The following is a 24459-nucleotide window of genomic DNA, read 5'->3' on the forward strand; positions in this document are numbered from 1 at the left end:
ACTTCCGGTAAATTAGCTAATGTCGGTGTACCATGTGCCGTAGTGTAGAGCGCGGCAAACACCGTGCCCCAGGTATTACAAAGGTTTACCGGAGGAACCATCCCATACGGCAAACACATCGTCAATATTCTATGTTTATCCTGAGGTCCCATATGGGGAAATACTGCTTCCAGCGTATTCATTTTTTGCGCCAGCCAAAATGGAGTTTCCTCACGTTTAGCCGGTATCTTACCCATAACTGAGTGTACAGTGGCTGGATTGATACCTGGAACCCGCCTGTGGGTGCGCCGGAGCAGCAATCGCTGCGTTCGTATTTAGTGTCTGCATTACAAACTGAACTAATCATCTATATGTAGCCGTTAAGTCTGTATATAAACGACGAACTTCAACCACTGTCAATTGAGCAGCCGCAGGATGAGGTGTATATGTAGCCAACAACGGCCAGGTAGGACCATCATTACTCAGTGGACCTAACCTTACTTGTGCTACTGTGTGTGGGAGGGCGCCATCAAGCCAATTATGGTGTTCTTGATAAGATAAAGGTATCTCTAAATATGCATAAGCCCTGCATTGTCCAGGGACATTCGCAACAGTGTATTCGTGAAAAGTGTTTGTACCCCCATCAACTGCTGGAAATACGACCCAAGAATAAAAAAGTTCTGTTCTATAGGCTGCATGGGCGTCCACCACAAAAGTGACCGGACCCCCCTGGACCGTCAGTCCATGTGCTATCAGATGTCCTGTGAGCGGTTGTCGCATATTGATTGCTATATTCACTACATTAGGATTCGCCATTTATAAAAAAATAGCACTAGGTCAAAGAAGGCACACCAATATCGGGGTTTATCCTTTCAAAGTTCAAGCTTGAACAACCAACCACTAAGTAACAGGATGTACCTATACCGTGGTGGCGGAAACCCTGAGCCCCACGGACGTCTCCGCTTACGGAACCAAGGAGTCAAAATAAATATGAGACCGAGAGAGTCAGTCAGACCTAAATATTAGAGCCAGGCCAATCGTTGGCGGCGCCATGTCACGTGGGCTCTCATTATCCTAAATGAGACTACTGGATTTCTAGGCAGCAGGATCGATAACGGTGTGGGGGACTGAGTCTGACCCACGTGTAAGGAACTGTGTCACCCTAAATCCGGTTTTTGCTCCGGCTAACTAGCAGTGCCTAATTTCTCCCACGGGGAAGAGATGATTGGGCAGCCGAGCGCATGACATCTTTGGAACTTCTCAGGGAAGTCGTGGTCACTCAGATCCAAACAAACTCTCTCATTTACAATATGATCTCATATACAAATGACAAAGACAGTATAAGTTTTATATAATGATTTAATAAAACAACTGTATTTTAGATAATAAGGCATAAGCCGCAATAACCAGAACCATACAACACAGTATGATTGAAATAGTTACCAGGAGAGTAAAACATAAGAACAAAGCGATCATCGTGTATAATAGTTTCTACTCTCCCTCTGCTTGTTCTATTTCGAGCACAGCATGTTAAGCTTCTAGCTTGCCTGTCTGTATCACTGGGGAGACATCAGCCCTCATACCTGAGCAAAGGCCTGTGATCTTGGTTCAGCATCTGCAACGAAGCAGTCAGCGTCTAGTTGTGGTTCCCTGGTCGGAATCTCCCTCTTGCGTGTATTGGGACAAGGAAGTGATTTTATAACTAACATGTCAGCGTGATCACAAAATGTCCCTACGCAGGAATGCCAAGTCTAAACTCCTACCACGTCTATCGGCAATGTACCAGACTGTATCCTTGACTGAAGCACAGAGTGAATGTGTTATGGAGAACTTCAGTGCTGAAGTAGGCAAAACAGTGTGATATGAATAAAAAACAAAACCGTAGAACTGGCTATTTGAAAAATAACAGTATGAAGCCTAATAAAAAGCATTTAGAGCAAAGTGCACAGAGGCTCTAAGCTGCCAGCAAATGAATAAAACACATCTAGGGCAAAGTGCACAAAGGCCTAGAGCCTGAAGCTAACGTGCCAAGGATACGTAAAACTAACCACACTACAAAATCATACAGGCCGCTCTCCTTAATCAATACAGATTGCAAATTATTAGGGAAACTACTTGCAAACAGGCTCCTCCCCTACTTACCGAGTTTAATACACCATGATCAGTCCGGCTTTATTCCTGGTAGAAGTACTTTCCTGAACATCAGAAGACTCCTGCATATAATGCATAGCAATACAAACACTGAAGCGGTGGCCCTCTCCCTAGATATTGAAAAAGCGTTTGACACACTCAGCTGGAATTATCTCCTTTGCACACTCAAAGCATTCGGTTTCGGCTCCGGTTTTATCAACTGGATCAAAACGCTCTACTCTAGGCCCACAGCCCGTGTCAAAAATGGTCGTGCTATCTCCGAAGCATTCCCCATAGGCAGAGGCACCAGACAAGGCTGCCCACTATCTCCTTTGCTATTCGCTATTGCCATGGAGCCATTAGCAATTAAATTACGCAACTATGCACACATATGGGGTATCCCGGAGTTTAGTACCTATCACATTATATCCTTGTATGCAGACGATGCCCTAATATACTTGCGCAATCACTCAGCCTTCATGGCAGAGGTATTGGAGATGCTGGACTCCTTCGTCCTCGCCTCTGGTCTGCATGTCAATTGGTCCAAATCAAGCATTTTTCCTCTTACTTCCATCCGGGCTGATCATCATATGGCATTGCCACAATATAAACTACCCTGGTCACATACAACCTTTAAATATCTTGGAGTGCAGATTTATCACTCTATCACAGACTTAAAAGAGGGTAACATTGCTCGGCTCCACTCGTAGCTCAATACCTTTCTGGAGCTCGCTCCCCTGCCCCCCATGGGTCGTGTGGCGATAGCCAAGATGCTTATCCTCCCAAGGTTCTTATATTATTTTACTGCCCTTCCGTTGTGCCTGCCACGCTCGTTCTTTAACAAACTGCAATCAATGCTAACCGACCTACTCTGGGGCAAAGACAGACGAAGAGTGGCGCTGACCACAACACAACACCCGCAAGAAATGGGTGAGCTGGGTATGCCTAACTTCGAAAGATACTATGCAGCTGCCCAATTATCATGGTTATCCACATGGCTCCAAGATACTCCTTCTGCTGAAGGCATAATGTTGCAGACACATATAGCACCACAGGAGCTGCTGCTTACAATGATAACTGACCCCCCCCCTATACTTCACAGACTGATACTGTTGGAGGCAGCTCGCTTTTGCTGGCGCAGATACGTCTAGAACAAGGCTTCCTCTCCCCCTTACTCACCCTTGCTGCCACTGTTTCAATTGCCGGGCACCCAAGTCCTCCCAATACATCACAACATGCGGGGAATAAACACACTGCAGATGGGTGATTTATACTCTAGCTCCGTGATGCACACCTTTGCAGAACTGGTATCCGTGGGAGTGATGCACAACGGGGCCTTTCTAACATACAGCGCCATAAAACGACTACTCAATAATCTCTGGGGTACCAGTGACGCGGAGCCTCCGGAGTCTCCGTTACCCACCATTATCCTCACCATAGGTAGCACAAAAGGCATTATAACTAAACTATATAAAGCATTACTTGAGGCGATATGCACCACCCTGCCGCATGCGAAAACGCGTTGGGACTCTGTCCTCCCCTCACCACTACCACAGAAGACTTGGGCTGCCGCTCTCGCAATGGTTAAATCAGTATCCCGCAACCCTCGTCTGCGTTACACCCAATTCAACTATCTTCACCATTCCTATTTATCCCCAGCCCGCATCCAAAGAATATATCCGAGCATGACACCGACATGTCCTAGATGCGCAACACCGGCAGCTGACTTCTTCCATATGGTTTGGAGCTGCCATTCAATAAATTCGGCCTGGCACCGTGTGACGGAGGTCACAGCAGATATCTCATCCCATACTCTGGTGCCCACGCCCGACTCCTGTTTACTTGGCATACGCCACTGCGCCAGAACGGATAAACAAATACACAAATTTATAGACTTAGCATTTGTGGTTTACAAACGTTTAATAGCAATGCACTGGAAAGCTCCACATGTACCCTCCCACTTGTCCTGGCTTCGCGATTTACATAGCCGAGCGCAAGCTGAAGCCCAGTCACTCCACCTATTGCAACATAGGGGTCTCATCCAAGAGGGCCCGAAGTTTGGGACACTTTTGTGGTGGCTATTGAGGCCAGAGACGACATGTACCCCCGTGAACGGGACACCATACATACCTAACACAGCTCTGGCTGTCACCCTCAACACTTTAACTATGCTGCCCCAATCTCAGCCACTCTCAATTGTACCCATTATCAACACCCTCATCCCTCTCCACAATGTATCTCTACACCATGTTTAGACACGCTTTCTGTGTTAGTACACACATGTAACATATACCTAGATTACGTAATGTTACGCCTGCCCTGTACCCTGTCAAATCCCATAGACACACTCCAGACCTTAGAGGTGACCTTCACCTTATTTACATATATTAGCCGCACTCCCTCCTTTCTCTTTCCCCACGCACTTTGGGGGATCACTTAAACTAGTACTGACATCGATAGTGATTAGCTGCGTCCTTAATCCGCAATTAGTTAATACATAGTTTCCAAGCTGAATGCTGCTTCACTTTTTCCCTTGCCCTTTTGGTTTCGCATTCTCACGTTGCTTTATATTTGCCTTCCTCGTCTTTTATTTTCGCTTCTTTTGACACCTTATTGTGTAATAATGCTGTGTAAATCTATATAAGTGAGAAAATGGATCGCAAAATTATTAATAGCTATTGTATTGTTGTGTGAATGTTACGTTTAATAAACAGGTTTTAAAAAACAAAAAAAAAAAAAAAGACTCCATGAGTCTGGCATCCAAGGCTCTGCCTTCAACTGGATTTGCTCCTTCCTAACAGGAAGAGCACAGAAAGTCAGCTTGATACCCTACATGTCGGAAGCCATGAATCTCAGCTGTGAAGTATACCAAGGCTCACCCCTTAGGCCAACGCTGTTCAACATCTACATGACACTACTGGCCGACACCAACATCATAAGATCCTACAACATCAACATCCTTAGGTATGCAGAGCCCAACTCATACTCTCCCTTTCAGACAAGACTCCAGTGACCAAAAACAACTTCAACACCTCCATGACCGCACAAGCAATGTGGATGAGGTCCAACTGCAGCAAGCTCAACACGGACAAAACCAAAGTGGTGATCTTCAGAAGCAAATCCTCCCTCGGACCAGCTCCAACCCCTTCTGCACACATCAGAAAAATAATCATCCTTGAGGAAAAATTGGAATTGACAGCACAAGTCAACACAGTTACCTACACCTGATGAAGATGCAGCGGAAAATCATGAATTTGCTATCGAAAAACAGTCACACAAGCCCTTATAACAAGTATACTGGACTACAGCAATGCACTCTACATCTAAATCAACAAACAGCTCCTGAACAGACTCCAAACGATCCCCAATGCCGCAGCAAGACTCGTTGGCAACCTCCCTTGATGCATCCACACCACTCCACACCTTCAGGAACTCCATTGGCTCCTCAAACACACTCACTTCAAACTTCTCACACACACCCACAAGGCTCTACAAAATACAGGCCCCATTTACCTCAACACACGTGTCCACTTCAACCAACCCTCCAGGCAACTCCACTAAGCTGATCTCTCACTCGCACACATCTGTCACATAAAGAAGAACAGAGGAGGAGATCGGGCCTTATCACACATTGCACCAGAGGCTTTAAGCAACCTCTCTCACCACATCAGGTCCTTTGTGTCGCTCTTCAAATTACGCAAGAAGCTGAAAAGGGGGTGGCAAATGCCGGGACAATAATCTTCATTTCCTTATTTAATAATGTCTGTAGCTTAATTATTGAGACTAATTAGGGTTAATAATGGGCATTCAATTGCTTTCTAAACATACCCAAAGGACACAAAAAGTAGCAAACTGCTTAGGAACTCATTTACGTTAACTATGACTATAGCAGGAAGAACCGGCATAGGCCAACAGATGTACCTTTAGAAAAACACCTTGTTAATTCAGCTGGGGTTCCAAATTATAGCTTTAGGCATACACCCTTGAGGGTCAGTGAGTCAGTGAGCTATGACTGTAGTAATGATTGCCTCTAAAGAGTGTCACCCTTCTTGTCACCTTTTTCCAGCTATTCACTAATGTGTCTGTGAACAGCATTTGCCAGTGTTTAGAAATGAAGGTACACACATAGCAAGCACAATATGAGCCAATATTCCCATGCATGTATTTATATGCAGGTTATTTGTTTCACTGTTGCTGCACAGGGCCGCAGAAATTGAATCCGAATGCTCTACTCCTACTGTGGCGCCCATGCTGAACCAATAAATAAAGGAGGCATTGAAAGGTCATGTAACTAAGCACCTAGAAGAGTTTCACAATTTCAATGTACTAGAAGCCCGGAGTTGGCACAACAGTCTAAATATTTTTAATTCCACAAGGAAAGTAATTAGGACTGGGGTCCAAATCAGTTACCCTCTAGTAACCACTGGTATCCTTCGTATCAGTGCTTACTGTCCCACATTATGACAGAGTCACATATTTACTACACATCATCAATTAGTTAACCAATACTCACCCCCAACCTTTTTCCAACAGTGAATCATTTTACTTTCATATGAACAATATAATTTACAGATCACTGTAGAAATAATAAATACAGTTTGATACACATAACAACCTTTGTTATATATTGATTTTTGAAATATTTTACACTCTATTTCAGATTTCTCACTTTAATAATGCATAGACCTGGAAGTTGAGTTAGGAACACATGTTATAGATATCACAAGCAAATGTTACTAACAAATATAAAAAGAGGCATGGTTATAATTCTAGCAAACAACAAATCAGAACAGTTAGAAAGTTGCCAGCCAATGAGGATGTTTCCCTCTTAATTTTATTCCAGTGCAATGTTCTACTATTTCTATTTCCCAATACAAATGTAAACAACGTCTGAAACAATCTATCTTTAGGAGGTTATAAGCAGATTGCTTGGGCGAGCTCTTGAGGTTGATTGATCAAAATCCATAATCATTCAATTGCAATGTTTTAATACCGTAGCTTTAGAACTGAGTGATGTCACAACAAACATGAGACATATGAATAAAATCTTATGTATGTATATGATTTGTCTACATGGTTACATGTGCACATCTTTTCTAACATCACTAAGGTAGATTCATAATACAGCATGATTATTTTTGCTTATATCAAGTATTTAATTTGTGGTTAATGTAGGAAGCTGGCTCCGAATATACTATATCAAAATGAGATCTAGGCCCATATTTATGAAAAATGGCACACAACTGCACTAACGCTGCTGCTGTTCGTAATTTTTTTTAACGTCATTCCTTACAACCGTCTGTGTGCCATATTTATGAAATGGCGCTCAATGGCGCTAAGGAACGGCTAGCATCACAAAAAAAGACGCTAGCCAGTGGGGGATGGCGTTAAGCGAAATGGCGCTAGTGGGTCAGGAATTACTTTAGGCTGGTTAGAGGCAAAATTTCTGCTGCTTTTCAGCCTAGCATTATTTTCTGACGTACAAGCAGCCAAAAAATGACCTGTCTAAGTTTAGACAGGAGTCATTACCACCACCCTAATACCCACCGCAGGGGACCAGTGTCCCCAGGGCAAGTCCTACATGCCCAGTGCCAGGCAGGGGGGCCCATGTAAGGGGCCCCTAATAGCATCCCACACATATACACAAACACTTACCTGCAACTTACCTTGGATGGGCTCCCTCCTCCTCTAGCATACTTGTGGTGTGGGTGATGGTATTGCTGGGGCTTGGGATGGGCATCTTTGTGCCCATTTTATGTTGTTTCCCCATGGAAATGTGCCTCCCTGGACTTTAACGCCTTGTCTGACCAAGCGTTAAATAATGGTGCTAAGAGGGCCTCCCACCCGCACGTTGTTTCTGTGCCAGGAGTTAAATATGGCGCTGGGGTGCTAGCGTAACTTTTAGGACAGGAATGCCTACCTTGCATCTCATTGACGCAAGGTGGGTTGGAGCATCCTAAAAAGGCGCTAACTCCAATATTTTGATGCTAGACGGGTCTAGCATCAAAATATAAATATGGTTAGTTAACAACGCTTTAGCGCCAAAATAAATGGCGCTAAGGCGATGCTAAGCTTCCATAATTATGGGCCTTTGTGTGCACAGAGTCCAGGAGTTACCCAGAGGCTTAACAGAGGCTAAAGTAGATAATACTAATGCTCTCTTTTGTGTTAGTGTGGTCGAGCAGTTAGGCTTATCAGAGGGTGGTGCAAAGCATTTGTTGTACACACAGTCAAGAAATGGGGAACACACTCAATTAATAACCCCAGGCCAATGTATTTATATGGGAAAAATATATTTGTTACTTTTAACACTAGAACCAAAAGATTCTTGTTGCAGGTAAGTTATAAGTATGTATCAAGCATATGTATCAAATTTACTTTGTTTAAGTTTGGTAAATAAAACAGTTTACAGGCAAGTAAGTTTTCATTTTCAAAGGTTGGCAGGTCAATTTTCAGAACAGTCCTGAAGGGTGGGGTGGAGGGGGTTAGAGGATGGGGGAGGGGGGCGAGTGTTGCTGCACTTTTGAGGTAAGTACTCAACTTACAGTTCCAGCCTCCGGGGGTTAGGATATCCACTGGTCAAGGTTCAAGATGTCCCCAAACATACACCACCAGCAACATAAGGCCGGTCGGGTGCAGAGGTCAAAGTTGGTGTTAGATTTAGAACGGGATTCTTTGGATACTGAGGGCACTCAGAAACAGATCTGCTGGCAGGTATTTCAGAGGGCAGACCTGGGGGGTTTAGGTGAGCACTATGGAGGCCACAGGTTAGCACCAAACACACACCCTCAGCGGCACAGGGGCGGACGGGTGCAGGGTGCAAACACAGCGTTGGGCCCACAATGTTTTTCAATAGGGGGACCACAGGGGTCACAAAGATGCTGCAGGGTGGGTCCAGGGGGTTGGTTCCAGAAAACCAAAGGTTGGACAAGGAGAAGGGCTGCCTGCTGAACGTTGCTGGACAGTTGTCAGATTACCCAAGGGCAGGGGGCTGCAGTGCAGGGGTACCTTTCGGAATCGGGTACCTTCGTCCGGTTCTCTTGTAGTCAGGGGGGTCCTCCGGATTTAGGCTGCAGACGTCTAATTACCTTACTTATGACCAGATCAGAAAAGGAAAGAACTTTCTTCAAAAGAGATCTGAAAACGAATTTAAATTTGAAGGATAGGAAAAGCCTTAGGGGCTACATGTACGAAAGGATTTTGTGGTCGCAAACGGTGAATTGAGCCGTTCGTGACCGCTAAACGGCCTTCTGACATGTACCAACCCTATTTTGTGAGTCAGTAACCTATTACCGACTAGCAAACTAGGGTATGTGATTCAGTATCAGGATGGGGTGTGTAAAGGGAGTCCCTTCCTAATAGCGACTTGCATGGCCATGTATGAATGTTTTGCAACCCAAATGCAGTCGCAAAACATTAGCAGATTACCACCAATTTCAAACCGGTGGTAAGCCATTCACAAACCACTGCCAACTCCTAAAAAATGAAAACAAAACTTTACATTTTTTTGTTTGAAATGCATCCTGTCTTCCCTTCAGAAAAACAGGCTACACTTCAGAAAAAAACCTGATTTATTTATAAAGCAGTCCCAGAGACATGGTGGTCTGCTGACCTCAGCAGGCCACCATCCCTTTGAGTGCCGGCCATTCCCAATAGTCAGAAATTGCGAACTGCCTCATGAATATTAACGAGGTAGGTCCCTTGTGACCCATTTGGGATTCGCAAACCGTGTCTCACACACTGTTGTATATTGCATTATGCGACTTCCTAATTACAAGTCGCAAAAAGTAATAATTAGGAAGTGACAAATCCATGCGATAGTACATGTGCCCTAAATGCTTTAAAAAAATTGTTCACTTAAGTCAAGTTCTAAAGTGATTTTACCTACAACAAAATTGAATAATGGGATAACAAACAATCACTTCCATTTCTCAGGCAGTGAGCTGTTGGAGTGTAATGGTAAAGTAAACACAATGGAAATGTTTGTAGTTAATTCTCTTTGTAGAGCCCAATCACATGTAACATGTAACTCAGTGCTTTTGTGAATCAATTGTCAGTGATCGAATATATTTCAAAAGAAGTCACATTATGAATCTGAGTGACACATTTGGGTCAATGTGCATAAAGTCCTTGTGAGAATATTCTTGACTACTTAGTTAGAAGTCCTTCTTTCATTCACTCCAAAAGTGTACAGAGTGAAAACCCCACTTGAAGGATTGTAATTAGAAGAGCAAAATGCGGAATGGATGAAGCTGATGTGCTGACTCCTTTTTTGTTGGACTTGTTTGCTTCTCAACCCTCTGGCTTTGTTTTTTTCTTTCCTACGTTAGGGCTTCATTGTATTTCCTCTACCAATCACGGCCTATGACAAAATATGATATAAAACATTGTATTAATTAGTAAAAGACATCATACTTCCATAGTCTATTTTATGTTTTGAAAATAAGGTGAGGAATCCACCAACATGCTTTAGGAGGATAAAATGCTTTACTGACAAAGAAAGACAAGCCTTACACAATTACACCTGTCTAATCATCTTACTAATTAGAAGAAATTCTTAAGTGTCATACCTAGCCCACCCTCTAAACAAATCAACCCAACCCAATATATACTAATACCTCTTAGGGATCTCTCCAATGGCCATATCTCGATTTGTTCTGTGGATCTCCCGGTCCCTTACCAGTACTGCTGTCACTTTACTTTGTATGCTTGCCTGTGCACTGGACTGATGTTGCCTACTGACAAATATTTTACTCCTTTGTAGCAATTTACTACTGGTACGCCTGCTTCCCTGCTACTTACTGTAGTTTAAAACATCTTTTGTTGATTTAATTCTCTCCACATTTGCATCCATACAGCTAGTTCAGAGCATACAGTGGAACATGATTTCACAAGGAGGAGAATGAGGAGGATGCAGCAGCTATGAGATTGTGGATTAACTTTCTACGCCTTTCACTCACTCACAGACATTCTAGATTTGCTGCAGTACATCTCTGAACCGCCCAAGATATTAGCAGAGAGGACTCTGAATAATCCTCAGAGTGAATGTCTTACAGACTCCAGAAAACCAAAAAAAACTAGTTTACTCCAATGATACCAGCGAGAATAGTTAATACACCATTAACCCTATACTGATTGTTCAATCATAAATCTTTCTTGAGATTCCTGGCAGATAAGATTGCATCTTTCAACATGCAACATTAAGTCAACCAAAAAATTAGATAAGTGTCTCTCACTAGAATTGAAGATCATAAAACCCTAATTAAGGAAATGCAAAATAGTCTGGTAGAGGTTCCCTCTGGATGCTAATTAAAAAGCATAGAAAATATAAATCCGACACTTTCTCACCCAACAAAATCTTTTTACATTTGGAAAAATCAATAGACAGAGAACACAAGAAAGGAGCTATTTAAGATCCTTTAATATATTGCAGGTCCTGCTCCACAACTAACTAGACAATTATCGTTCAGCCTTTTTTAAATTTTCATCAGTGTTCTCAAAATTTTCCAGTCACTCGGTCTGTCTTTAGAAATATGAAACAACACTTGGTTTTTATCAGTGTAATTTTTAAAAAAATTTAATTTCACCTAATATCATGTGATATGGCTACGTATAGGTGGTAAATAACAGAGGTGAGTGGCATGATACCCGATGAACCCCTAATTCTATCAATATTAATGGAGAACCTGTCTTACCAATAAAAACTTTGGCAGTTCTAGGTCCTAGACATGATGTGTACTATCTTAAAGCTGCCTTCACCATCCTCGTCTTTCTATTTAGTCTATCATGTTTTATCAAGGGTATTGAAATCTTCAGATAGATCTAGCAGCAAAGCGAAAGTTGGACTAGCTTCATCCAATAGTTTCACTATAGAAAAGTCCACAACAATTAAAGATGTTTCAGTACCTACATCTGGCATTAATCCAGGTGCCACTGCATTAAGATCAATTAGGGAGGTGAGAAGGTATCAAAACAGGATGGTATAGAATTGATTCAGATCCTTTGTGCCTCCACTGGCCCTAATGAGAACTGCCGACTATATTACAAGTTCCCTATTACTTTGGCACAGCATTTTAATCAAAAGTGCTCTGGGCTACAGGACTGTCACTTTTGGTAGAATTTAATGCTAGGAGAGTTGCCACGTTATAGCGAGCCGTTCAGAATGTTTTGGGTTTCAGAGACCTTCCACCTAAGGATTGTTTTGAAAAAGAAAATAATAATGGCCCTGATGTACAAGGTCATTGGCAGACCAAGGAATGAAATAATGTGTGCCAGGTGGCATGTCCTAGGTAGGATTGTTGTTATAAAGTAATGTGTTTGGTGGATGTGCGATGGATAGGCTGCTGCCAAGACGTTTCCAGGGAGAATAACAGGCATTAGAAGCAGAGTTGAGTCAGCTGGTATGAAATCCATATGAAGAAGGCTCTTCACCATTTAACCTCACCTATTGTTCTCACTGACCCAGGCTAGGAAAGATTGAAGTTTTAGATCTGGGAAATATAGGATGACAAGGCTCTGTGAACCATGCGTGGGCTGAAAGGGACATGCACCCTAAAAGGGATTAGAATCTATGTCCTTAGTCCAGTTTTTACAGCCATTTCTGTTAATGAGACTGTCCAGACCCTCCATCCAGAAGAAAGATCATGCTAGGGTCTCCTGTCATCAGGGGGACAAATGACAAAGAGATCTTGTGATCCCACCAGAGATCTCTTGACTTAAACGTTCTAAAGGGAGGCACCATGTTGTGGAGAGCTCATCAAAATAATAAGGCATGAACAGAGAGGTCTTTAAGAGGTATAACCATTTAAAAAGGTCCAAGTGGAGCAGTGAACATTGACCATAAAAATCATTGAAAGCCCGGATTGGGGATGATAAGAGAACAACGATCAGCTGTACAGAATGACATCCCAATTAAAATTGTCAGCACTCGGTGTGGCGTGACATTTGCCACAAAAATCAACTTATCTGAGGGCCCATTGACTTTGGGGAAAACTATTCAGACCATCAGCATAAAAAGAAAATTAAAATCACTTATGTGAGAAGTAAAGATTGCAGGATTCTCAAAATTGGGTGACTGGCAGGACAACTGAACAGACCACACAATAGACTCAATTGAAGCCCTGTGTATGGAGTTTGTAGTAAAAATATAGTGGGGAAAAAAGTAGACTGCAAAAATGTTGTGGCAAAAATGTTGTCTACTGTAAAAACAGAATGAAAAAAGTTGTGGCTATAAAAAAAAAGGCTTCTTACTGGTCAAAGGTAAGTGTTCTGTGAGCAGAAGCAGGAGTTAATCTCCTGCTAAAGTAGTTAAGGAGCATTTACGGTGAGGTGCGGAAGGGGGCAGGAGAGTAGTAAGCAGGTTCTAGGATTCAGGAAGGGAGAGTGTTAAGGGGCAGTAAGGGGATGGTATGGTTCAGGAATTAGTAGCAATAAGGGGTAATTAGCACCTATAAGGGTTCAAGTAATGGGTAGAGTCAAAAGGATTGTAAGAGGTTTTTAGGGCTCAGCGAAGGATAACGCTAAGAAGTACTAAGGGGGTTTTAGGTTCATGGAACGGCAGCATTATGGAATAGTAAGGTGTTTTTAGGATTCAGGAATTGTAGCATTAAGAAGTAGTAAGGGTTTTTAGGGATCAATGTAAGGTAGCATTAAGGAGTAGTAAGATGGTTTAGTGTTCAGGGGAGGGTATGTAATGGGTATTCAGGTTTTTTTACAGTTGGTGGAAGGATAGAATTAAGGCATAGTAAGGAATATGCATTGTTCGAAGACTGGAAACGTTAAAGAGTTCTTGCGGGCTTTTAGGGTGGATGGAAGGGTAGCAATAGGGAGTAGCAAGGTTTTTTAGGATTCAGGGAAGGTTAGGATTAAGGGGCAATTTAAAGTTTTATGGTTTCAGGACTGCATTGACAAAGCCAACAGGTCTCACTTTTGGGACCTACTGGCTTTGCAAATTCTTTTTGACAATACTGAATACGATTGGTAAACGGTACAAAGCTTTTGCTAATGCCATTAAGCATCAATAAAAAACATCCCAAAAGGCGTGATGATGTGGCTGCTGTTGGTGGTCACATAATTCTTTAGACACACCTACACACCACCACACCATCTTGAAATTACAACCATTCAATGAAAATGAATCATAACATTTTTTTTAAAACACAATACAGTACAAAAGTTCTATCACAGAACATTCAGGTCCATGCAACATCCATAAAAACTAAAATAAGAAGTTCATTAGAATTTCTTCCAATAGTGCAAAGATGCAATTGTTAAAGATTTTTAAAATGTTTTGAGTGACAAATTATTTTAAGTACTAATGATGTTTTAAATGAATTCTAGTCACAACTGATTAATTAATAACACTGCACTTGAAACAATTTTATTGAAACATTTAGAAGTGTGTTTATTAACATGTTTTAGTTATGCTACATTGTTTGTGAAGCAGCATTTTTTTAATGGATGTACATTTCTGATGATCTGTTCAAAATGCTACTGCTCATTTCTTCTCTCAATCAATGTCCCTCTGTGTGTCATCCCTCCTAGTGTTTCTGCAGTCTCAGCAGAGCAAATGGTACTGTGAGTAACTGGGTATTTTCCTTCAAGTGCAATGTACTGTGAATTAAACTTTCTTCCTGTGCTTTAAGTAACAATTTAAAGGCCTTTCTCTGTAGCTTCCTGATGATGAGCCTGATAGAAAAACACTGATGGATGGGTTTTTGTTTGACTAATATATCATAATGTTGTGCATCTCCGGACAGCAACAGTGTAGAAGCTGCTGGAGACTTCTGTAGAGGTGGATTAGTTCTAATGTGAATGAAAACAACATGTAGGCCCTCATTATGACATTGGCGGTAGATCCCACTTACCACCATGTCGACTGACGCCAACATAACGCAGCAGCGGTGGATAACCACCAACCATATTATGACATACACATACCAATCCGTCACTTTACAGCCTCACACACAAGTCCGCCAGCCCAAAGGTCAGTGATAAACTGGCGGTATCCAAACCCACACCATTACGCCAACAGAACTACACCCACAAGATTATGACCCATAAATCACTGCGGCGGACATTCAATGGCGGTAAACCATTGGCGGTACATACCGCTGTGCTAAAAATACACACAACCTAACAAAACAACACCACATTGGACAATTCAAACTACACACACCTGACACACATACACAAACCACACCCACACACCCACACACCCCTATAAAACACCCACCCACTCTACCCACAACCCTTTACGGCTACAAACCATTGCCAACAGAGAGAGAGAGAGACAGAAAGAGCACCCACACAGCCAGAGCCACATACCACCATCACCTATACACCACCCACGCACCTCACATCACACACCCCAACACATACCCCACACACCCTCACCCACAGCACTCACACTACACCCATGGCACCACAACAACACCCCAGATTCTCTGCGGAGTGCGAAAGGGTCATGGTGGAGGAAATCATCCAGGTAGAGCCACAGCTATTTGGATCACAGGTGTAGCAGATATCCATTGCTAGGAAGATGGAGCTTTGGCAGAGGATCGTGGACTGGGTCAATGCGTGGTGCAGCACCCCAGAACAAGGGATGACATCAGGAAGAGGTGGAACAACCTACTAGGGAAGGTGCGTTCCATTACAGCAAGACACCAACTAGCTGTACAGAGGACTGGCGGTGGACCCCCACCTCCTCCCGCACAACTAACAACAAGGGAGGAGCAAGTCTTGGCAATCATGCATCCTGAGGGCCTGGCAGGAGTAGGAGTAGGAGGAGGACTGGACTCTGGTAAGTCAACTTTCAACTATTTCTATCACCCCCGACCTGCATGCCATGACATACCTCCTCCCCTCCCCTCACTCCCATCACTCTACCACCTCCCACATGCCCCACCATACCAACCCACTCATCCCAATACCAAGTCCTACATGCAACACCAATGCATGGACACCTCTCACAGACCTGCATGGACACCTATCACCACAGCATGCACACTAGAGAGAATCACCTAGCCCACCAAATAACAACTCACACAAGGCAAAGCTGCCAGGGCAATAACAACCATAGAGGGCAACACACCCATGCACACTATGTCACACACAGAAACAATAACACTACAATTACATCCCCACAGGTAACCCACCCAATGTCACCGGCAAAGAGGTGCCAGCAACATCCAGTCCCCCCACAGAAGAGGTCCACAGTGATGACAGCAGCTTTTCTCGCCTGGATCTGGATGACAAACCTGGCCCATCAGGGATCCCCGGACAGTCAGTTAGCCAGGCACAGTCACACACCATCACAGAGCCTCCCCCCTCAGGAAACACCACCACAGCACCCTCCCAATGGGCCCATACATCTGTCCCCAGGACAAGTCAATCAGCAGTGTGTCCACCCCTACATGGACCCCAGGCCACCCCACAAACACAGGACGATCAGGAACCTGCGGCAGGTGGCAGTGGGCACACGGTTCAGGGAACAGAGGCACAGGACAACAGGGAAAATGGGAGGACTGCTGTGTGACAGGGGGAGGACAGGCCCAGGAAACTGACTCTCCAGGAGTCACTCACCGCTATCCTGGGAGCATACCAACATTCCCAGGATACGCTGGGCCAGATACCGGACAAGTTGCAGGAAAACATGCGGCTACAGGAGGGACAGTACCTGGGGATCAGGGAGGACTTGAAGGACATCAACACCACCCTGGTCTCCATTGCAGGGGTGCTGGCAGACATGGCCAACAGTATGAGGGAGGCAGTGGCACACCACCGGGCCCCTGACACTAGCCAAACCACCGAAAAGCCCTACACCTCCGCTGCCGCTAGTGTACAGGAGGCCCTGCCACAGGAACAACAGGCCACCAGCACCCCTCTCCCTGCAGAAGGAGAACCACCTCGCAGAAAACAGAGACTATTTCCAAAACCCCGCCCGGAAATAAGACTCTCCTGATTGTCACCCTTGTGTCCCATTCTGTCACCCTGTCCACCTTGAACTGCCACTGCTCCTCTTCCTATGCCCCCTTGGACAATGCACCTGTGATACAAATAGATTGGACTCTAACCTGGACTTTCCTCCATCATCACCCCAGCCCACTGCACTTCCCCTGTTTCGTCAGAACACTGCAATAAACGCACTTAGAAAAAATACAAGTATGGAGTATGTCAAATGATTTAAAAATGTATACGCTTAGCAAAGGTTCAAACATTGCAGTTCAACTGTACAGTAATTTTTAAATTGGAAAGACCTGTAGTTGGCTGCACTGAACACACCAGGAGCAATAGTGGGGCACCAACATCTACAAAAAGAGATGCTAAAGGGTACAGTGAGTGGGCATAAGAAGTAGGAATACACAGCTTGCCAGTGACAATGTCACACATCAAACTGTCAATTATATGTGTATCAACACTGTCTTACCTGTGTCTCACTGGAAGTATTGATGAATAATTGCACTTCTGCTGTCCTCATCCTCTGCCTCCTCATCTTCACTGCCCACAGGGTCCACTGCTGCCACACGGCCATCTCCAGCCTCCTCCTCCTGCAGAAAAGGCACCTGGCGACACAAGGCAAGGTTGTGAAACATACAGCATGCCACGATGATCTGGCAGACCTTCTTGGGTGAGTAGCACAGGGATCCACCTGTTAGATGGAGGCAACGAAACCTGGCCTTCAGGAGGCCAAAGGTCCTCTCTATAATTCTTCTTGTTCGCCCATGTGCCTCATTGTAATGTTCCTCTGCCTTTGTCCTGTGATTCCTCACAGGGGTCAGTAGCCATGAGCCATCACATTTGGCATGCTGCTATTCCTCAGGATAAAGGCATCATGCACAGGCCCAGGATACTTAGCATTGACATGGGAGATGTACTGGTCCGCCAGGCACACCATCTGCACATTCATGGAGTGAAAGCTCTTTCGATTTCTGAAGACCTGTTCATTTTGCCCGGGGGGGGGGGGACAAATGCAATATGTGTTCTATCAATAGCCCCTATAATGTTGGGGATATGTCCATTGCATAGAAATCAGCTTTCACTGGGCCCAAATCCTCCACCTGGGGGAAAACGATGTAGATGCACATGTGTTTAATCAGGGCAGACAACACTCTGGTCAGCATTATTGAGAACATACGCTATGACATTCCTGCTGCCAAGCCCACTGTCACTTGGAAGGAGCCAGTTGCCAGGAAATGGAGCACTGATAGCACTTGCACATGAGGGGGATCCCAGTGGGGTAACCGATAGCAGAGATTAGGTCAGGCTCCAATTGAGCACACAGCTCCGTGACTGTGGCCCTGTCAAGTCTATAGGTGAGGATAATGTGCCTGTCTTCCATTGTTACCAAGTCCACCAGGGTTCTATACACAGGGGAATGTCTCCATCTCCTATTCATCCACAGCGGTTGCAATCTATGGGGTAAAATAGTGAGCAGCTGGTCATTATCTCTACATTTCAACCACTACAGTTCAATGCATGTTGTGATTGTAACAGTATTTTGTTGGAGATGTCCAAATGGTGCATTTGTGTACTGTGACGTAGTTAGGATCCATGGCCTGCACCAACCCTGAAATGGCATCCGCCTGTCCTGTATGGAGGGACATGTGAAAATTAGGTAATTCTGCTGACGTTATGCGCCGTTGCGGGGGGCGGTCGAGAACCGCTGTGCAACTCCTCATTGGTTAACATTGGGCCCTATGGGGTACAGTGGCCAATGGTGATGTACGCCGGCGTGACGGTACGCACCATCGCGGACGTGACCGCCATTTTCTATCTGTGCACTCACTTGCTAATTGACCTTCAACAGGAGAGGACCTACACTGCATGTGCTGCTGTGACCTGTGTCTGGAACCGACCATGGCTTGTGTGACTGGGGAAAGGGCCCCTGCCTTCACTTCGGCGGAGTTGGAGCGACTGGTGGATGGGGTCCTACCCCAGTACCGACTGCTGTATGGGCCTCCAGACCAACAGGTGAGTACACCGTGAGTATGATGCATGAGGCGTGAATGCATGGAGTGCTGTGTGTGAAGGCCTCATGTGGAGGGGTGGTGGATGGGCCCTGTGCAGCATGCAGCATGTATGGTGGGCTATGTCTGTCCTAATAGGGATGGGAAGGGGCATGGTGGGCCATGAGTGTAACAGGCAGGATGGTCGGACTACTACCTTTCCCTGTGTCTATTTCCTTGCAGGTTAGTGCCCATCAAAAGAAGGGTATATGGCCTGCCATCGCCAAGAAGGTGCAGACGCTGGGGGTCTACGGCAGGTGGAGCACTCACTGTCGCAAACAGTGGCCTGCATACCAGCGGTGGCCTCTCCGGAGCGAGATGGGCGCTTGGGGGCATCACAACAGCCACAAGGGGGGTGAGTACAGTGCCCTAATATACAACTTGCTTCTGGTGGGGTGGTATCCGGGTGGGGGTGTAGGTCCAGTGGATGCCCCTAGCCCAGGCCTGGCATTGCAGGGTAGGTCCCATGTTGGGTAGGGTTCTGATGTGAAAGTACTCCAACCAAGCTAGTAGGCATCCACTACTGTGCAGGGGTCTGTGGGTCTCAGGTATGCTGCAATTGGTGTCAGGTGTCTCCATCCATGGGCTGGTGACCAGCATTGTGACTGGTAGTGCATTGACTAGTCCGTAGGGCTGTTCCCTGTGTGTTTGTTGTGTACGGCAACGGTGGTGTTGGTGCCACCATTGACCAAGTGTATCCTTTGTCTCTCCCCCCCTTTTTGTTTTTTCACCCTGTCCTTAGGTGCATTAGCATCATCTGGCAGAGGAGCAGAGGCACCGGTGACGGAGGGAGCTGCATCCCACAGGACCCAGGCAGCCAAATCCACCGACGGTGAGGGCACCAGTGGAACGGATGGCAAGGGGAGCACCATGGCGGAGACAGGAGGGGACAGTTCAGATACGGATATCTCATCCGATGGGAGCTCCGTGGTGGTGGCGGACACCTCTGTGTCCACCCCAGCTACAGGTACAGCTGCCACCCCCTGTATCAGCACCGCCCTCCCAGCAACCCCTCAGCGAGTTTCCCGTGCCCGCTCACCGAGGAGGGTGGGCATCTCCTTCGCCCCAGGCAACTCAGGCCCTGCCCCAGTTAGCCCTGCTGCCCTGAGTGAGGAGGCTATTGACCTCCTGTGATCCATCTCTGTTGGGCAGTCAACCATTGTGAATGCCATCCAGGGGCTTGTGGCCCACATGCAACAGACAAATGCATTCCTGGAGGGCAATCACACTGGCTTGGGACCCAACAGATATCAATCCAGGCTCTGGCCTCCTCTCTGATGGCAGCCATTGTCCCTGTTTCCACCCTCCCCCCTCCAACTTCCTCTTCCCAATCCCATTGCCCTCAACCCCAACCTATCCCAAGCACACAGTCAGATGAGCATGCACCCAGGACAACAAACAGGAGTGGACATAGCAAACACAAGCACCACAGATCATCCCGTAGGCACTCACACAAACACCATCCAGAATTAGACATACCAACATCCACTGCCTCCACTGTGTCCCCCTCCTCCTCATCCACCTCCCTCCTAGTTGCATCTACACTCACACTTGCATGCACTACATCCTCATCCACTACCAACAGCACCAGCACACCAATCAGTACACACCCCTCACTGGCAGTCACCACCCCCACATCCATGCAAACATCCCCTGTGTCCTCTCCCACTGTGTCTGTGCCCCTCCTACCAAAGTACACAAATGTAAGCACGCAGACACCCAACAGCTATCCACCTCACAACAGCATCCAGCCCATGAACCTGCACCCAAACACAGCAGACAGACACCTCCTACCACCACTCCCTCTTCCTCCACTCCCAAACCATCTCCCTCTTCCTGCCCCAATATCCCTAAGAAGCTTTTCCTCTTCCCTACCTCTCCCCCCCGTCCCTCACTTCAGGCCAGGGCGGTCAAAACCCAGGCAAGCACCTTAGCCACCCAGTCCACCGGTACAGTAGTGTCCCCAACTACTCCAGGTGGGAAAGGATCCCGGCCACCAGCCAGTCACACAGACAGGGTGCCAGCCCCAAGTGCGTCAAGGAAGGGCAAGGAGGCAGCCCCAAGTGCGTCAAGATAGGGCAAGGAGGCAGCCCCAGCTGCAGGATGGAAGGGCAAGGAGGCAGGACGGAAGGGCAAGGAGGCAGTCCCGGCTGCAGGAAGGAGGGGCAAGAGGCCTGCAACAGCAGGCAGTAGAGACAAGGGGTCTGGTGCAGGGACTCAGTCGGAGCCCCCACCAGCAACCATGGTGGTGCAGCCATCTGAGGCTGCAGGGTAAGGGCTGGAGTCTCCCCCCACCACTGCCAGTACCGCCACCAGCACCGCCACCTGCACTGCCACCAGCAGCAGCATCTCCAGTGGGCTACCTTTCGAGGCTGCATGGTAAGGGCTGGAGCCTCCCCCCACAACTGCCAGCACCACCACCAGCAGAAGCAGCCCCAGTGGGCAGCCATCCGAGGCTGCTGGGGAAGGGCTGGAGCCTCCCCCCACCACTGCCAGCACTGCCACCAGCACCGCCACCAGCAGCAGCAGCCTCAGTGGGCAGCCATCCGAGGCTGCAGGGGAAGGGCTGGAGCCTCCCCACACCACTGCCAGCACTGCCACCAAAGGCAGGGACCCCAGAGGGCCGCCATCAAGGCTGCAGGGGAAAGGCTGGAGCCTCCCCCTACCACTGCCAGCTCCACCAGCAGCACCACCACTGCCACCACTGAGCAGCCATCACCGCTGGAGGACAGTGTGTAGTCCTCCGTCCATGGGCTGTTGTGCTGCCTGGCCCCTGTAAATCCTGTGGGTCTGACACCCAGGTGAGAAACTGTGACCTTGCACTCTCCAAGATCTGCATCACAGGGCACGATGCCCCCTCCAGAACCAGTGTAAGAAGCCATCCACTCACCCCATCCTCCAACGGATGAAGATCTCTGGGCACAATGTCCCCTCCAGAACCAGTGGAGAAGCCATCCACTCATCCCATCCTCAACAGGATGAATATCACTGGGCACGATGCACCCTCCAGAACCAGGGGAGAAGCCATCCACTCACCTCATCCTCCCCAGGATGGAGATCACTGGGCACGATGCCCCCTCCAGAACCAGTGGTAATGACACCCACTTGAGAAACTGTGGCCTTGCACTCCCCAGGACCAAGAACAGGGCATGTTGCTCCCTCCAGAGCCAGTGGGCAAGTCACCCACTTGAGAGACTGTGGCCTTGCACTCCCCAGGACCAATCGCAGGGCATGTTGCCCCCTCAGGGCATGTGGGCAAGTCACTCACTTGAGAGACTGTGGCCTTGCACTCCAGAGGACAGAGCACATGCCATGTTGCCCTCTCCAGAGCATGTGGGCAATTCACCCACGTGAGAGACTGTGGCCTTGCACTCCCCAGGATGGAGCACAGAGCATGTTGCCCCCTCCAGAGCCAGTGGGCAAGTCACCCACTTTGAGAGACTGTGGCCTTGCACTCCCCAGGACCCAGCACAGGGCATGTTGCCCCCTCCAGAGCCAGTGGGCAAGTCACCCACTTGAGAGACTGTGGCCTTGCACTCCCCAGGACAGAGCACAGGGCATGTGGCCCCCTCCAGAGCATGTGGGCAAGTCACCCAATTGAGTGACTCTGGCCTTGCACTCCCCAGGACAGGGCACAGGGCATGTTGCCCACTCCAGAGCTACTGGGCAAGTCAGCCACTTGAGAGACTGTGACATTGCACTCCCCAGGACAGAGGACAGGGCATGTTGACCCTTCCAGGACCAGTGGCGTTGTACCATCTTCCGGGTGAGTTGCACCCCATTCCCTGTCCCCTAGAGGTGCCTGGCTATTTTCGACCTGAGTCCCCTGCAGTGTTCTCTCCGTGTTGTTGCAGGAGTGAGGTGGGGCCTTGGACTATGTGATGTGGCCCTGTGGCCCACAGACATTGAGGACTGGGCAGTGTCCCTACATTTGTAAATATGTATATACTTGATTTGGATGCACGTATTTATACTATTTTATCTTATTACACTCACTTTAATTAATTGATTTTGTCCTTGCATTATTCCTGAGGGGTGCAGGGTAAACATGTAATGTTACTGCATCTGGTTATGTGTATGGTGTTGGGGGTGGGGGTGCTGATATGTGTGTCACTCTCTTTTTCCTTCCCACCTTCCCTGTGTGCTAGGCGGCAGTACTCACCATGGTTGTCTTTGTCGGCGTCGGTGTGCATAGTTGAGCAGAATGTAGACGAGCATGGGGAACACATGCAACTCGGGCTCCATGGCGGCGTGGTTCTTCCTTGAGTCTCCAGAGGTGAGTCGTTTCCCTTCTGTGCAGTGTTTCCACCAAGCTTTTAATGTTGTTGGTACTGCCCCGGAAAAGGTGGCCGCTTGGTGTGTCATTATACAGTGGGTGGAACATTGTCTTCCGTCTGGCTGTAGGCTGTTACCGCTGTGGTGCATGTTGGTTTCGCCCTGGCGGTTGGTGTGTTAAAGTGGCTGTCTGTCTGAGCGGTTTCCGCCGTGGTCATAATTTCATATTTATTACCGCCGGCCTGTTGGTGGTATTATTGCCACTATATCACTGACCGCCAGGGTTGTAATGAGGGCCTTAATGTTCTAATTTGTTAGAAATGTGTTTAAGATGGTGTGTGCCACTTAAATCGGCCACTAAATCAATATATTTTAAGAGTGCTAAAGTGCTTTCTTGGAGGTGGCCCTGCAAAGAAACGTATGAGTTAATGAGTAATACAGACTTTCTTGGGGCAACGAAGGAGTGGTGGGAGGGAGCAGGAGGAAGGGATAGCAACGGAGAGATAAGACTGCTACTAGGAATAGCGACGACCCAAGCAGTCTTGTCCACATAATGACAGCACAGACTCTGAGGCTTTCTATAAAGGGCCCTTCCAATGAATTTCACCGGTAAATCCCAAACATAACAACTATCTCCATGCAGTGCTCACGTACGAAATACTTACCCCCAAAGAAGAGGGCACCTTATCCAAGGGATAAAGCAACAACCAAGTTGTTCCAAGCCAGTGCTAAATTCGAGGAAATACTCATGGCTGTAAATCGTTCACCTTTTTTCTTCTGTGAACCCCCAGCTTAATCATTACTGGAATTCGGGGACCCACCCCCCCCACTGAATCATTGTTGGAATCAAGGGCCTCCACTGAACCATTACTGGAGCCGGTCATCCTGGTTTAAACAATGACAATGAATTGAACCTCAGAACAATACACAAAAATACAGAACCAAGCATTTATCAAACAATACAAAAACAATGAATATTTTATTTAATTTACAAATAAATCTACAAAATATAAATTTTCAATTTAAAATAGAATGGAGGACTGGGCTTTTTTTAATTCAAATGAGGCCA

At 46.6% G+C, this 24459-nt stretch overlaps 1 protein-coding gene across 1 annotated transcript in view; it reads right to left on the reverse strand.

Moving 5' to 3' along the window:
• Positions 1-1356: 1356 nt before the first annotated feature.
• LOC138304561 (E3 ubiquitin-protein ligase RNF14-like) overlaps positions 1357-24459 on the reverse strand; it is a 169559-nt gene continuing 146456 nt past the window's right edge. Inside the window, exon 8 of the mRNA XM_069244721.1 lies at positions 1357-10471. Coding sequence (XP_069100822.1) covers positions 10465-10471 — 7 coding nt within the window. The 3' untranslated portion in view covers positions 1357-10464. The remainder of the gene's footprint in view (positions 10472-24459) is intronic.

This window comes from Pleurodeles waltl, chromosome 7 (assembly GCF_031143425.1).
Source record: "Pleurodeles waltl isolate 20211129_DDA chromosome 7, aPleWal1.hap1.20221129, whole genome shotgun sequence".
NCBI classification, from domain to species: domain Eukaryota; kingdom Metazoa; phylum Chordata; class Amphibia; order Caudata; family Salamandridae; genus Pleurodeles; species Pleurodeles waltl.